General features: G+C 39.2%; 1 protein-coding gene across 2 annotated transcripts in view; it reads right to left on the bottom strand.

Moving 5' to 3' along the window:
- Positions 1-847: 847 nt before the first annotated feature.
- Positions 848-12940, bottom strand: part of LRIG3 (leucine rich repeats and immunoglobulin like domains 3) — a 51720-nt gene continuing 39627 nt past the window's right edge. The window contains exons 13-19 of one of the 2 annotated variants that reach the window (XM_045001814.1): positions 10451-10771; positions 9487-9768; positions 8500-8952; positions 8108-8266; positions 6966-7109; positions 6593-6883; positions 848-1945 (exon numbers count right to left, since the gene is read on the bottom strand). In XM_045001814.1, the coding sequence (XP_044857749.1) occupies positions 1698-1945; positions 6593-6883; positions 6966-7109; positions 8108-8266; positions 8500-8952; positions 9487-9768; positions 10451-10771 (1898 nt within the window). In that variant the 3' untranslated portion in view covers positions 848-1697. Of the gene's footprint in view, positions 1946-6592; positions 6884-6965; positions 7110-7808; positions 7985-8107; positions 8267-8499; positions 8953-9486; positions 9769-10450; positions 10772-12940 lie in introns of those variants that run through there. The other variant, XR_006576196.1, reaches the window with a different exon arrangement.

Genomic DNA, 12940 nt, shown 5'->3' on the forward strand with positions numbered 1-12940 from the left:
TTATCAAATACCCATACCAATGTCTGTCACCACGTCGCCACATCTGGCTGCAATGAAGGCAAATTAAGAATCAGATTCAGACAATCTGGCAATATGATAAACTAAAGCACGCAAAATCCATTCTCTACATTCAGACCACCACTGATTAAGGATGGATTAACTTCCTGTCTCTAATACTGGCGCCTAAATTAAAGGAGGAAAATTACTCTGCAATCTGCGTACCAGGTTTCTGGCTACAAACAAAAAGCCCTTAACTCATCTACTTTAGGCAGGGAAGTCTTTTGCTCTAGACGTATCCTCCGAAAACTGTCTATGATGTGCTGGTCTAACAGCTGCTTTCAATTTAGTTTAAAAGTAAGTTTGAAAACGATATAAATTTGCACCTTCAAAGTGAGCAGATTTGAAAACCTAAGTCCTGTAATAGTAAAACTTGTGGAGGCACATTGTTTTAATACAATGCTGACAAGAGGATTCACAGCTTTTTAAAATACTGGACATCTGTATCAACGAAAACAAAAGGGAGAATTCTCATTTAGTCTTAATTACCATCACATAGCAAGTGTCTTTCTTTGGCTTAGAGCAGCTAATAATATTGGGCTCCTCAATTTCAATTTAATCTAGCAAGAATTCAAACTTATAACAACTGCTCAACTCGAGTGAGGAATGAAGTACAGTTCACATTTATCTATATGGAGAAGAGAGTAGACAAAAAATGGAAAAGCAGCAGAAGGTAAACCAAGGAAGAATTATCTTGCACACTGGTTACCTTATTAACGCTGGGTGTGGAAGTGATTGGGGGAGCAGCCGAGAAAACATAGGGGAAAACACAGAATCTGGAAATTTGGGCAATATTTAATATTCAAGCCATTTATTTAGAGGAGAATGATACTACCAGGTAAACGTCTAGGATGGATTTATTTTTTTTTTTACACTAAGTTGCTTGCTGTGTATTTGTGTGTCCACTCTGCATATCCACCATTAGAGGTGTACGTTAAAGTTATTTGTACACACACGGCTAGACAGCTGACTAGACAGCCAGTCTTGTGTGCATGTGGGACAATTTAGGGAAACTGTATAACCAGAACTACTTCTAAGGGCAGCAGATATCTAATATGATGAATCCATATGCTCTACATTTTAGACAAACTGATGAGATATGGGCCAGAGGGTTATATGCACAACATACATTTTCAATTTCTATCAACATACCTCCACCTTGCATTCTTCACACTCTACTGTGTTTCAAGACCACAAGGCAGCATATTTTATTAAAAGTGATGTGCAAATAAGATGCATGGTACCTGCGAACGGCATGGAACGTCCATTCATAAAGAAGTACAGATATTGGTACAAGTTTAGGATGCTTTAGTACTCATTTCAATAAAATGAAGTCTGACAGGAAATATACATGGTATTATTTACATCATTAATTTACAAGAGATACCATTTGCATAAAACAAAGCTATAAAATAATTAGAAATATAGTACTTCTCTAAGGAATGTATTCCCTGTATAAAATTTTATAACACTTTGGCAATTATGTTTTATCTGTATAAAAATGTATCCATTCTTTCTGATATCATAGCTCCATTAAAAAAATGGATTCCCCCCGCCCCTTTTAAATAAAGCTCCACATTGAGGTAGTATGTCAAAAATATTTCTTTGGTTCCATCGATCAACAGCCATTCCAAAAGCAGCTATGTGTTCAGGTCATAAGACTGGAAAGTAGGAGTCCTAAAGTTTTCAAAGGCCTGTTTGTAAGCACAAATGCTGTTTTCCTCATGAGAAACCGTCCTGTCCTTTCCATCTTCCTCTGCCTCTGAGTCAAAGTCCAATGAGGCTTGAGGATTATTATTATGGAAGGTTTTTGGTTGACAACTTGCTGGCTGCCTACAGCTCGAAAAAGAGTCCAGTTGAGGCCTCCATAGAGACTTTCCAAATGTTCCTGCAAGACAGAAATTTGTAAGGAAAGAAATGCTGGTGTTAACCACTCTATGTCTTACCAAGGGCTGTACACGAGAATACAAGCCAAGGACAGACACAGCTCAAGTTCTCTGAAATGAGATTTGGCTTTATTTCTAAGCCGTACTATTATTCCCCACCCAAAAGAAAAAAAAAGAAGTCCTCTATACTCATATGTACCCATTTAAAACTCTTAGCTGAGATGTTAAAAGTGTTTCCAAAGTAAATAACTTGGTTGATAGCCATTCAGAACAACCTACCCCCTTTAATTTCCTTGTTTATGTTTTCATGAATTTCCTTATTCTCAAACACAAAATACAAACAAAAACCTGCAAATAAGTCACAAAGACATTCTAATGCATAACCAGGAACAATCTCTTCAACATGCTTTTTGGATTAATGTACTCTGAAAAGGGACTCAAACATTCGATCTGTTTAGCTAGGCTGATATTAAGATGTGTTTATAAAACTTTTTGTTTTTTTTTTTTTAAATAAACTACACACCCTGCAATCTGAATGCCAGACAGTGTCTTTCTGGTTTGTGTCACACATCAGTAACAAAGATCCTGCCAGTGAAATTCTTTCTTCATTTATACCCCATTTGCGCTCAGCTGGCTAGCACAGGAGTAACCCAAGTAGAATTTGGCATTCAACTGAATCTTCATTAAACAATTCTGTTGGCGCACTAGCCAGAAAATAATAAATTCTCTCTTCTCCCTTTTCCATGTGGAGGCTCCACAGCTAACATCATTACACTGAAAGTCTTAACTTTTTTCACACAGACAGAAAATGTAATTAGATATGACTGACACATGGCATAGATCTGTTGATTAAGGTACCACACTTACACATACCACCCCCCAAAAAGTGGCTGGCACACATTTTTAAACACTAGATGTTGTTAATAATTTGATTCTAAAATTGTTTATTGTGCTAGAAGATTCATACTTCTCTGGCATTGTATCCATTGACAAAAATTGACAATCACAGGTTTAAAGTGAATCTGTATTTGGGGGGAAAATATAAATGACTTTATGGGGTTTCATATTTGCATCAATGTGCAGATCAGTTTTGTTTACCATAATATGAAAGATGTTCTTCATAGCATCAATCTGGCTTCTGAAAAAAATCAAGCTGTGAACCTTTTGGTTCATGCATCAACAATGAAGCTAATGCCAACTGTCTTCAGTGGGGTTGAACAGACATGATTGGGCAGAATTTGAAGACAATGGTGCTGCAGAAGTGATTCTACAATCGGAAATTAGAAACAAATCACCATGCCTTCCACCTCTCCAAGATCAACTGACTAAGGACTGAGCGGCTAGGCAGCAGTTCTGCAGAAAAGGACCTAGGGGTTACAGTGGATGAGAAGCTGGATATGAGTCAACAGTGTGCCCCTGTTGCCAGGAAGGCTAACGGCATTTTGGGCTGTATAAGTAGGGGCATTGCCAGCAGATTGAGGGACGTGATCATTCCCCTCTATTTGGCATTGATGAGGCCTCATTTGGAGTACTGTGTTCAGTTTTGGGACCCACACTACAAGAAGGATGTGGAAAAATTGGAAAGAGTCCAGCGGAGGGCAACAAAAATGATTGGGTGCTGCAGCACACGACTTCTGAGGAGAGGCTGAGGGAACTGAGATTGTTTAGTCCGCAGAAGAAAAGAATAAGGAGGGATTTGATAGCTGCTTTCAACTACCTGAAAGGGGGTTCCAAAGAGGATGGATCTAGACTATTGTCAGTGGTAGCAGATGACAGAACAAGGAGTAATGGTCTAAAGCTGCAGTGGGGGAGGTTTAGGTTGGGTATTAGGAAAAACTTTTTGACTAGGAGGGTGGTGAAGCACTGGAATGGGTGGTGGAGGAGGTGGAGGAGGCTAGGGAGGTGGTGGTGGAATCTTCTTCCTTAGAGGTTTTTAAGGTCAGGCTTGACAAAACCCTGGCTGGGATGATTTAGTTGGGAATTGGTCCTGCTTTGAGCAGGGGGTTGGACTAGATGACCTCCTGAGGTCCCTAAACCCTGGAGCAGTGATTGTCTCACAGTAGGTTTGTACAGCACCTAGCACAATGGTGCTCCAGTCTGGCTGAAGCCTCTAGATATAAATCTATAATATCACCAAGTACCAGCAGAAGGGAGGATATCAGCTATCCCCCAGCCCTGAGGTTGCACTGACTCCTAGGTAGAGTTCTTTGCCATGAAACTGCTCCCCCTTTAAGGCAGACAGTAGCCAGCTGGTGAAGCCCTATTTGCATGTTTCCCCCACAGCAGTAATGGTAGGGTGCCTCTGCCCAGGTCTCCTGGTGACAGCAAGGTTTTATAGTCTGTACCTCTGCTTCTGCCGGGGGCAAACTACACTACCTTTACCCACAAAAAAGAAGGCTGGGTGGGTGGGAGAGGGAGATAAAGAGTCAAAGAACTTAGACAGGAGCATTCTTCACTCCTTCCTGTGGTTCTTCCTACAGGAGGGGGCAATCTGGGCCTTACACATTCTATTGCTTCATAAACCAGGATATAACCCAGCCTCTTATCTCATAGCTGTGTTCAGCATTCAGATACCACAGTGCCGAAAACCGTATAAACAAGAAATGTAGTGGGATTCTAATTTAAACCAATCTTACAAAAGAAAATGTAGGGCATGAACCCTGTAGTCCCCCTTTAGGAGTTAAATGTGTGAGCCTTAAAGGAGTTAAACCTTAAAACTCTTTTGTGATTCATTAGAGCAATGACCTCCATAGCACGCTTAAAGCTTGCAGTGTTTTTCTGTACTTAAATATATTCTAAAATTTGTGGAAATATGCAAACTATATTCAGATAAAAGATAAAACCAACTAATACAAAGGTGTATGAATGAAGAAGAAGAATTTGCACAAGTGAACAGATTGTTTTACCTAGGCTGATAGTAAGATACTTTGTTAAGCAATAAGCTCCATGCTCAGTGGAATTGGTTGTTGATTCAAGACTTATCTTCTCTAGAAAGACCTATGGAATGGAACACCATAACCACTAGAGAAGGAGTCAGAAATGTAACATTCCAGCAGGCAGAAGGGAAGGAGGAAAAGGAGAAGCTCCTAGTCACACTTGGCTTCAATAAGTTATGCTGTGTAGACCTTTAAAAACATATGGCAGGTTTGAAGTGGGGTTGCAATCAGTTGCATTTTACTGAAGAAGGTTTTATTTTAAGTCATTCTCAACAAACTCAGGTCTTCTGGGAGGCAACTGAGTGCTGCATGTAGTGCGCTTTTTAGGACCATCTTGTATTACAGTTGTGAACTGTTCATACATGATTGTGTTCTACTCCATGGGGGAGGGTTACCTCAGCTACCACAGGAACTAAAAAACAGTGGGGGGTGATTAAGATGAGTAACTGAAACTCCAGAGATGTTCTACCCCCTGGGGCGGTTTGTATATACTAGTTCATGCTGGGGTTTCCAGAGGCTAGGAAACAAAGGAAGAGCTTTTGATCTAAAAGGATGAGCCTAAACTGACTTATGGCTTCTTTCTGATGCAGCAAATGGACAAAGGGAGAACCTCACGGAAGGGCTAGAAAGACAGTAGCCTACTAGGGCCCCATAAGACTGGTGCGTGATTCCTGGTATGCTAAGTGTGTGTTTAAATCTGTTTATTGTTGTGGGGTTGTGTTGGGTTTTTTTTTGTTTTTTTCCCCCCTTTTTTGGTAATGCTTTTATCTTAAGACAAAGTGTGCTTGCTTAGAAAGACTGGGTGATAGCTTGTAACCTTTGGCAATACACTTTTCATAGCCGTTGGAAAGAAAGCAAAAGCACAGGCACTAGTATTTAAGCAGACTGGCTTGCGGGGGATATCATAGTGTAAGGCAGAGAGATGTGCAGCCTTAAAACTCCAGTCAGGAGAGAGAGAGAGAGACAGACACCTGGGTCTTCACCCAAGAGAGGTGACAGCTGGGAGCAGAAAACCTTACGTGTGTGCCCTTGAGGGACCATGGAGGGGGAATACAGATGCAGTTACCCAGAAACTGATGCTACCAACTAAGCAATGCATGCAGAAGTTATTCCCCTTGTATAGTAAAAGATATTTTATAATGCACTGAATATTTTTTTAAATCCACCCCCCCCAAACAAAAATCAAGAAACTAAAGGCTTGTTCATAACTTCACCATATAGTCACACTACTTTTTGTTTCCTCATTTGAGCCCCTCGAGTGTTGGTACACTGTCTATTCGAAGGCCTTGTCAGAGTACCTTGTCTGAATATGAAGTGCCCTGCATGCTCCTGGCACGACACAAATAATGGAGGAAAAGAAGTAATACTAAAGTTAGCTTTCACAAACTAAGGCCTTGCTTACATGGGAAAGTTTCACTGGTTAAATTACCAAAATTTTCAAACAATATATATTTTATAAACTGTAGTATCCCACTGAACTCAGTGGCAATTGCATGTGCTCAGTGTCTCTGAAAAAGAGTCAGGCTACTTATGTGACCAGCTTTTAGTTAGGTTTCTCACAATATGTAACAATCATATAAGCAATCACTGAGTACAACCCTGAACTACTGCTCTGACAAAAGGATAAACATGTTTTCTAGTACATGCAAGTCATAAGGGACGTGTATACAAATGATGTTTGCAGCTTTAAGAAATGCAGTAGCTGAAACATACCCATGAAAGTGCTACTAGTGGTAATAGAGGATGATTCCTGATTTCTGTTCAAATCAAAGATGTCTGAGTTTAGACTCAAGCTTTTCACTCCAATTCCTTCATTTGGCGTGTAAGTAGAGTTAAGCAATTTGTTACTTGTAGCCTGCATTCCAATGCTGCCAACATACTGGTCAAAGGGATCTTCTGGTGAATGTGATAATGTTCCAAGTGAATACGGATAGCGTTCCTTTTTCTTTAAGTAACTAGAGTCACATGGGTCCATGCACACTGTTCTTTGGTCAGGGCTGCAGCCTTAATAAAAAGGAGAAATCAGTATTACTAGGAATCTGATATTGCAAAACTGAAACAGAACTAAAATATTTATTTGACTTACTTGTATGGTATGCTTCAAAAGCGTCAGAGCCATAAGCATTCCCTTTTAAATACACAGTCCCTGAAGTCCCCAGATAGTGGCATAAGAATGGATCTGTAACAACCTCCAGGTCTGTTTCACTGCCATTATCTAGATGACAAATGCCTTAAAAATAAAGACAATGTATCAGCTAACAGACTCCTTTTTTCTAGGCTTCATCCTACACAGTTAGTTTTACTAGTGGAGTTTTGTTCTTCTGCAAACAAAGAAACTACAGGATGAAACCTGCACTGGAATTTTAAGCATACGGCAGGAGTTTTCAAGAGTTTAGTTAAACAGCTTTATAAGGCTGCTACAGCCTAGCCCTAACCCTCTCCAGAATGGCGATGTCAAGATTTCTCAGTATATCACCACTCTGCTGGCCGGCTTATCTTCTAGGAGTATACAATAAACACCAGGAGAGCCAGGATTTTATAATCAACAAACAAACAAACATGCACCAAGTTCATTTGCAACAAAAAATTCTGCTCTGAATACTGAAGCCATGGTCCAAATAATGGCTACAAGTCATCAAGTGTTACAAAGTAGATTACTGCTCTAAAACACAATGATCATGTTGAGGTGCTTTCACAAACTAAGGCCTTGCTTACATGGGAAAGTTTCATTGGTTAAATCATATAGTAAAACAATATAATGCCCTCTATGGACACTTATTCCTGTATAAGACTGCTTTTGAGGGTAGGGAAAGGGCATAGCTTAAGTTATAATCCCAAGAGACATAACAAAAAGGGTATTCTTACACTGGTAGAGTTCATGTGTAGACAATCTTTTTTTGGTGTAAGTACGATCAGTTTAAATTCACACCTGAGGTTATACTGAAGAAGCTTTCCTAAGTAGATGAGGCCATATGTCAAGTGGATCAGTAAAACCAAGTTTCTGTTATCAGCACAAGCATTTCTCATTCCTGTATTGCATAGTAAAATCTCAGCTTCAAATATTATTGTCATGTCTTGAAGCAATCGGTAAGTCAGTCACAGGGCCTACATGGCAATCAACAAAGATGCTTCACTGGTGTCATTACAATTCATTACATTAGTTAAGAAGACAGTGTCTGATTTCTAGTAACCAAAAACAGTGCCAAGTTTTATATTTAAAGTATTTACCATTACTATCTCTCTGCTGTAAAAAATATCCCCCCATTGAAGAAGTTATGAACTGATGATGACTTCCATTTTCTGATGACCCATACCCATCCTGCCTTTCAGCTAATGTTCCCTGGGATGACAGGTAACTTGGAATGTCAGCAGGCAAGTTTGTCTCATCTGTGATTGAAGAGGGGGAGGAAAAAAAAAACAAACACGCATAAAACCATCAGTATATTTTAGGTTTCTTTGAAATATTTTTAAACCAGCCAGCAACATGCTGAAGGCAACAAATGATTCACCGTTCTGAATTTGAGTCAAAACACACAAACGTTTCTGGAAGAAAGTTACTGCAGGACAACCACAAACACACTTGACTACTCCTTTACGCTGCCAAGCTTCAGTTTACACACCTGTATTTGTGATGCTGCAATCTTCATTTCTTCTCCTTGTGTGGTATATGATGACCACCCACACAAGGGAAGTGCCCACCACACAGCAAACCACTGCTATGATCACTACGCCGACTGTGGCCCATCCATCATCATCCAACGATGGAGCAATGTTCTGAGGAGAATCACAGGTGGGAGTAGGAATTACATTTAGACGAATGTTGCCTCTCTCTGTTCCAAGTGTATTAGACATTTCACAAGTGTATTTCCCAGCATCTTCAATGTCTGTATCCACAATAATCAGTAACTGGTTGCCTGCAGCGAAGAAGTGCCTTTCTGTTACCACCAATGGGCTGTCATCCTTAGTCCAGTTCAACCGAGGTGGAGGGCTACCACCAGCAATGCACTGCAAGACTGCAGTTTCACCTTTTGTTACTGTCCGGTCTAGCAAGGGCCGCAAAAATGATGGTGTTTCTGCAATAAATAAATAAATTCTAAATTACCTTTACAAGAAAACATAGGTGGTTCCAACCCTCACATCGACCCAACCCACAGAAAAAAAAACAAATGAGTTTAACTCTGAATAAAAAAAAAAAACAAATCCTTTCCTTTTTTCTATTAAAACTAAACTTTTCAGAAAAAAATCCCAGAAACCTGCTCCTTTCTTTGTGTATACTAAATAATTTTTATTTTAAACTATGCATTTAAATGGAAAATGTAACTATTTATTAGTAACAATGATTGTGTATTAAAACTTATAAGTGGCTAACCAGTGGCCACTGCTTAATGAATGATGACTTCAGGAAATGCATTACCACAGAACTAAGCTGAAAAGACATTTTTAATCTAAATACGTGCCTCCAAAAGCACTCACTAGTAGTGAATTGATACATCTTCGTATTAAACCCTAAAACACATTTTATTAAGTAACATATAAAAGTATGGAAAAACTTGTCACCCCACTTCAATAGAAAAGACTTATATCATTACATATTGACAGTTTCTCACCTAGTACTGTCAGTGTTGCATTAGCTGAAATGCTCCCAGCAGTGTTTTGAGCTGTACAGCTATAAACTCCAGTGTCCTCAATTTTTACATCAACAATAAAGAATACATCATCCTCGGGCATGACATGCATACGTCTCTTGCGTGCTGCAGGAAAGTCTGTGCCACCATCTTTCTGCCAAGCAATCTGCGGTACTGGATGACCAACTGCAGCACATTCTAATCGTGCCGTTGCCCCAGCACGAATGGTTAGGTCCATGGGCATCTTTGTAAATGATGGCAGCACTAAAGCAAAAACAAAATAAAAAGTTTAGCCAGATACATACTATAAGTAAGTTTGTTTCCAATTCTGGGACAAATTAGGTTTCCTCCTTTGCATTGTATTTTCTCAATTTCAGTACACCCAACTCCAGCAAGTGTAAAACTTATATCAATTTCAGCAACGGCGATGTGCAAGGCTTTGCTGATAGGATCTGGTGCATGAAGCTCTGGAAAAAAAAACCTCACAAGACCTAAGCTTATATCTGGTGAGAAGATGGTCTTATGTTTAAATCAGGCAACATGGATTTCATCCTCATTCAGGAAGCCTGTGGCAGACGTCAACTCTGCTAAGTCACAGTCTGCCTACCTCAGTACAGAAGGTTGTTGTCCCCTGTGAAAGGTGAACAGTAGTTCTTCCCTTCTCCTATCCTTTCCTTAGTCTATTTAGATTGCAAGCTCTTCAGGACAGGGATTGTTTCCTAACTGTGTTTGTACAGCACCTCACACAATAGTGACAGATTCTTGTTGGACCCATAAATGCAACTTTAATAATAAACAGATTTTGGAAGCAGCATGCTTTCATGAGCTGAAATTAGGTTATAAAGCATTTTCTAAAAATAATGCCATGGGAAAAGAAAAGTGTATATTGTATTTTGCTTTACAATGATTTCCTCTTCAAATGCACAGGTAAAAAAAGGATGCTTACTGTTAACTGTAAGCTTGGCTTTGACAGAGTAGGATGAACCAAAGTGATTTGAAATAACACACTGGTATTTTCCCTCATTGCTGAATTCAACATTGCGTAGCCGAAGTATGGTAGTGTATTCCATCACTTCACCACCCCGTGCCCGGAGATGTGCATAATTCTCCATTTCAGCATCATGCAGTAATTCATTGTCCTTTTTCCATGCAAACGTCATAGGGGAGTCACTGCTGCTGGCTGCTGAACATACGAAACTCAAATTGGAGCCTTTGATTGCTGACTGGGTTTCTGGCTGGACAGTGATCTGTGGTTTAGGAAAATCATCTGTAAAAATGGGAAAGGGGAAAAAAATTGTGACACTGAGGAAGAGAGGCAAATACCCAGGTCCCCAGGACTCAAAGATTTTGTAAGCTTTGTTTTATAGGTTTTAGAGAAGAGTCAGACAAGTATTTACAAAGCAGAGATACAGTGGTTTAGTTTTAGATTTCATTTATCTCCAGGCATTTAAAGATGTCGTACTTATGAGTTTACTGTGCTAAGCCATCTCTTAGTGAAGAGAAAGCACATCTAAAGCAGACTATGTGCTGTTTATATATAAGAGGAGAGAACTACAGTTTAACATCTGTAAAAGCTACTTTGACTGTCAGTCACAAAGCCAAGACTCCTTTTTTCTACACCTTAAGGCTGCAATAAGTTTTTCTTCACTAAAACATGGTTCTTTCTGCCACCAGAGATTGTCAGACACAGTCCAGGGTTCTCCCCGAACCTGCACACAAAAGTTGTGGTTCCAGTGATTTGTAGTCCTTTGCTCCAATTTTCAAATGCAGCAGTGCTGAAAATCTGTTAAGCATACTATACAAAGATCAAGTGTGGGCTTTTTTTATGATGGGGAAGCCCCTAACAATTGCATTTTGTTGGATTCCATGTTTCTTGTCCTTCAATTATTTACAAGTAAAAATGTGTTCTACAGCCAGTCCTTCAAATGCAACCTGGGATCTGAGAGTCCTGCTGGGTTATTTCTTTCTTGTGCATCATACCTATAATAAGTTCCACAAGCCAAATTATGTCCTTGGTGACATCTATGTCACCACACTGCCATCAGAGGTTTTGCAGTGGTATAAATTTACTGAAACATACTAAATGTTTATACTGATAATGTGAGAGGCGGGAGAGTATCCAGCTCATTCTCTTGTGGCTGTGCTGTCTATGCTCTGCTAACAGACGTTAAAAGTATTAAAAACATTTGTTTGGGGGAGGGGAGGCACTAAAATAAGCAGATGTGATACAATATACAAAAGGAACTGATCTGTTAAGTAGGATTCTGCCATTTTCATATAGCCCATTTTCAGAGTAGAACCACACTTTAAAATAAAATCATGAAGGATATTTCTCATCATCTTGTTCAAGCCATTAACTTCAGCACTTGACTTATAAACAATGGAAAAAGAGACAGCTATTAAGCGGGTTGTATTTGGTTACAAAAATCACTATAGTAAGACCACTATATAATTAAGCAGTTAATACAGGTCACTTAGGCACCTATTTTCAATTGCTAACAGTTTTCTCAAAAGCTAACTTTTGGCCTGAAATTATTCATGCTTTGTTTCATCTTGAAAGGCATAATTTTAGAAAGTGTGAAATACATTAATTTGGCCATTTTTGAGCTACACTATTATGGACCACTCATCCCATGTGTCCATCCCATTAACAAATTTTAAATGTTTTTCCTCTGAGTTGTTTTCAAAATTCCAACTTGGCACTGAAGATTTAAAATTAATATACGACACATACATCATTCTGAAGTTAAAGAAAATAACTTGTTGTGTAAGAAGCATTTCTCCAGATGTCCAATCATTCTATTTGAAATATACAAAAGAAAGAAGCGCACCTTGACAGAATACTAAACACTGCAGAAATGCACCTTCTCCCACTGAGATGTTAAATTAACAAATATGCTACAGAGCCAAACAAGGTGGCCTCTATTCAATTTGCAAATTGTATTCTGGGAAAGGACTCTGCAACAGTAACTCTTTCCTTTTAGTTTGTCACCAGAAATTCATACAATTTTTAGAAAATAATAATACCACAGAACAGATAACAGAGCAGACATATACATGCCATAAATTACAGGGGCCACAATGTGTTGCAACTTTAGGCTTAAGGGCTGGATATTAAGTGTAGGTCAATGGTACAAATGCATCTCCATTTCAACAGCCTCAATCACCAACTCCATTGGACAAGCCCCACCAACACCACTGGCCTTGCCTTCTTAAGTTAACATTTCATCTGTGTGCTTTCACATGACAATGCGGGACAGCAACGTACTACAAGATTCATTTCTTTGTCCTTGCTTCTTTTTCCTGGTCTAATAAAAGACCAATTTTATCAACCTTGTAGGCACAGTAAAAAAAACACTTCTGTTTAGCAAGACTTTTATCTGACACGTGGAGGAGTCTCTTTATTCTTCTTATAAATAATGTCTTGTGCAGTTAA

Source organism: Mauremys mutica, chromosome 1, assembly GCF_020497125.1.
Source record: "Mauremys mutica isolate MM-2020 ecotype Southern chromosome 1, ASM2049712v1, whole genome shotgun sequence".
Lineage (NCBI taxonomy): Eukaryota > Metazoa > Chordata > Testudines > Geoemydidae > Mauremys > Mauremys mutica.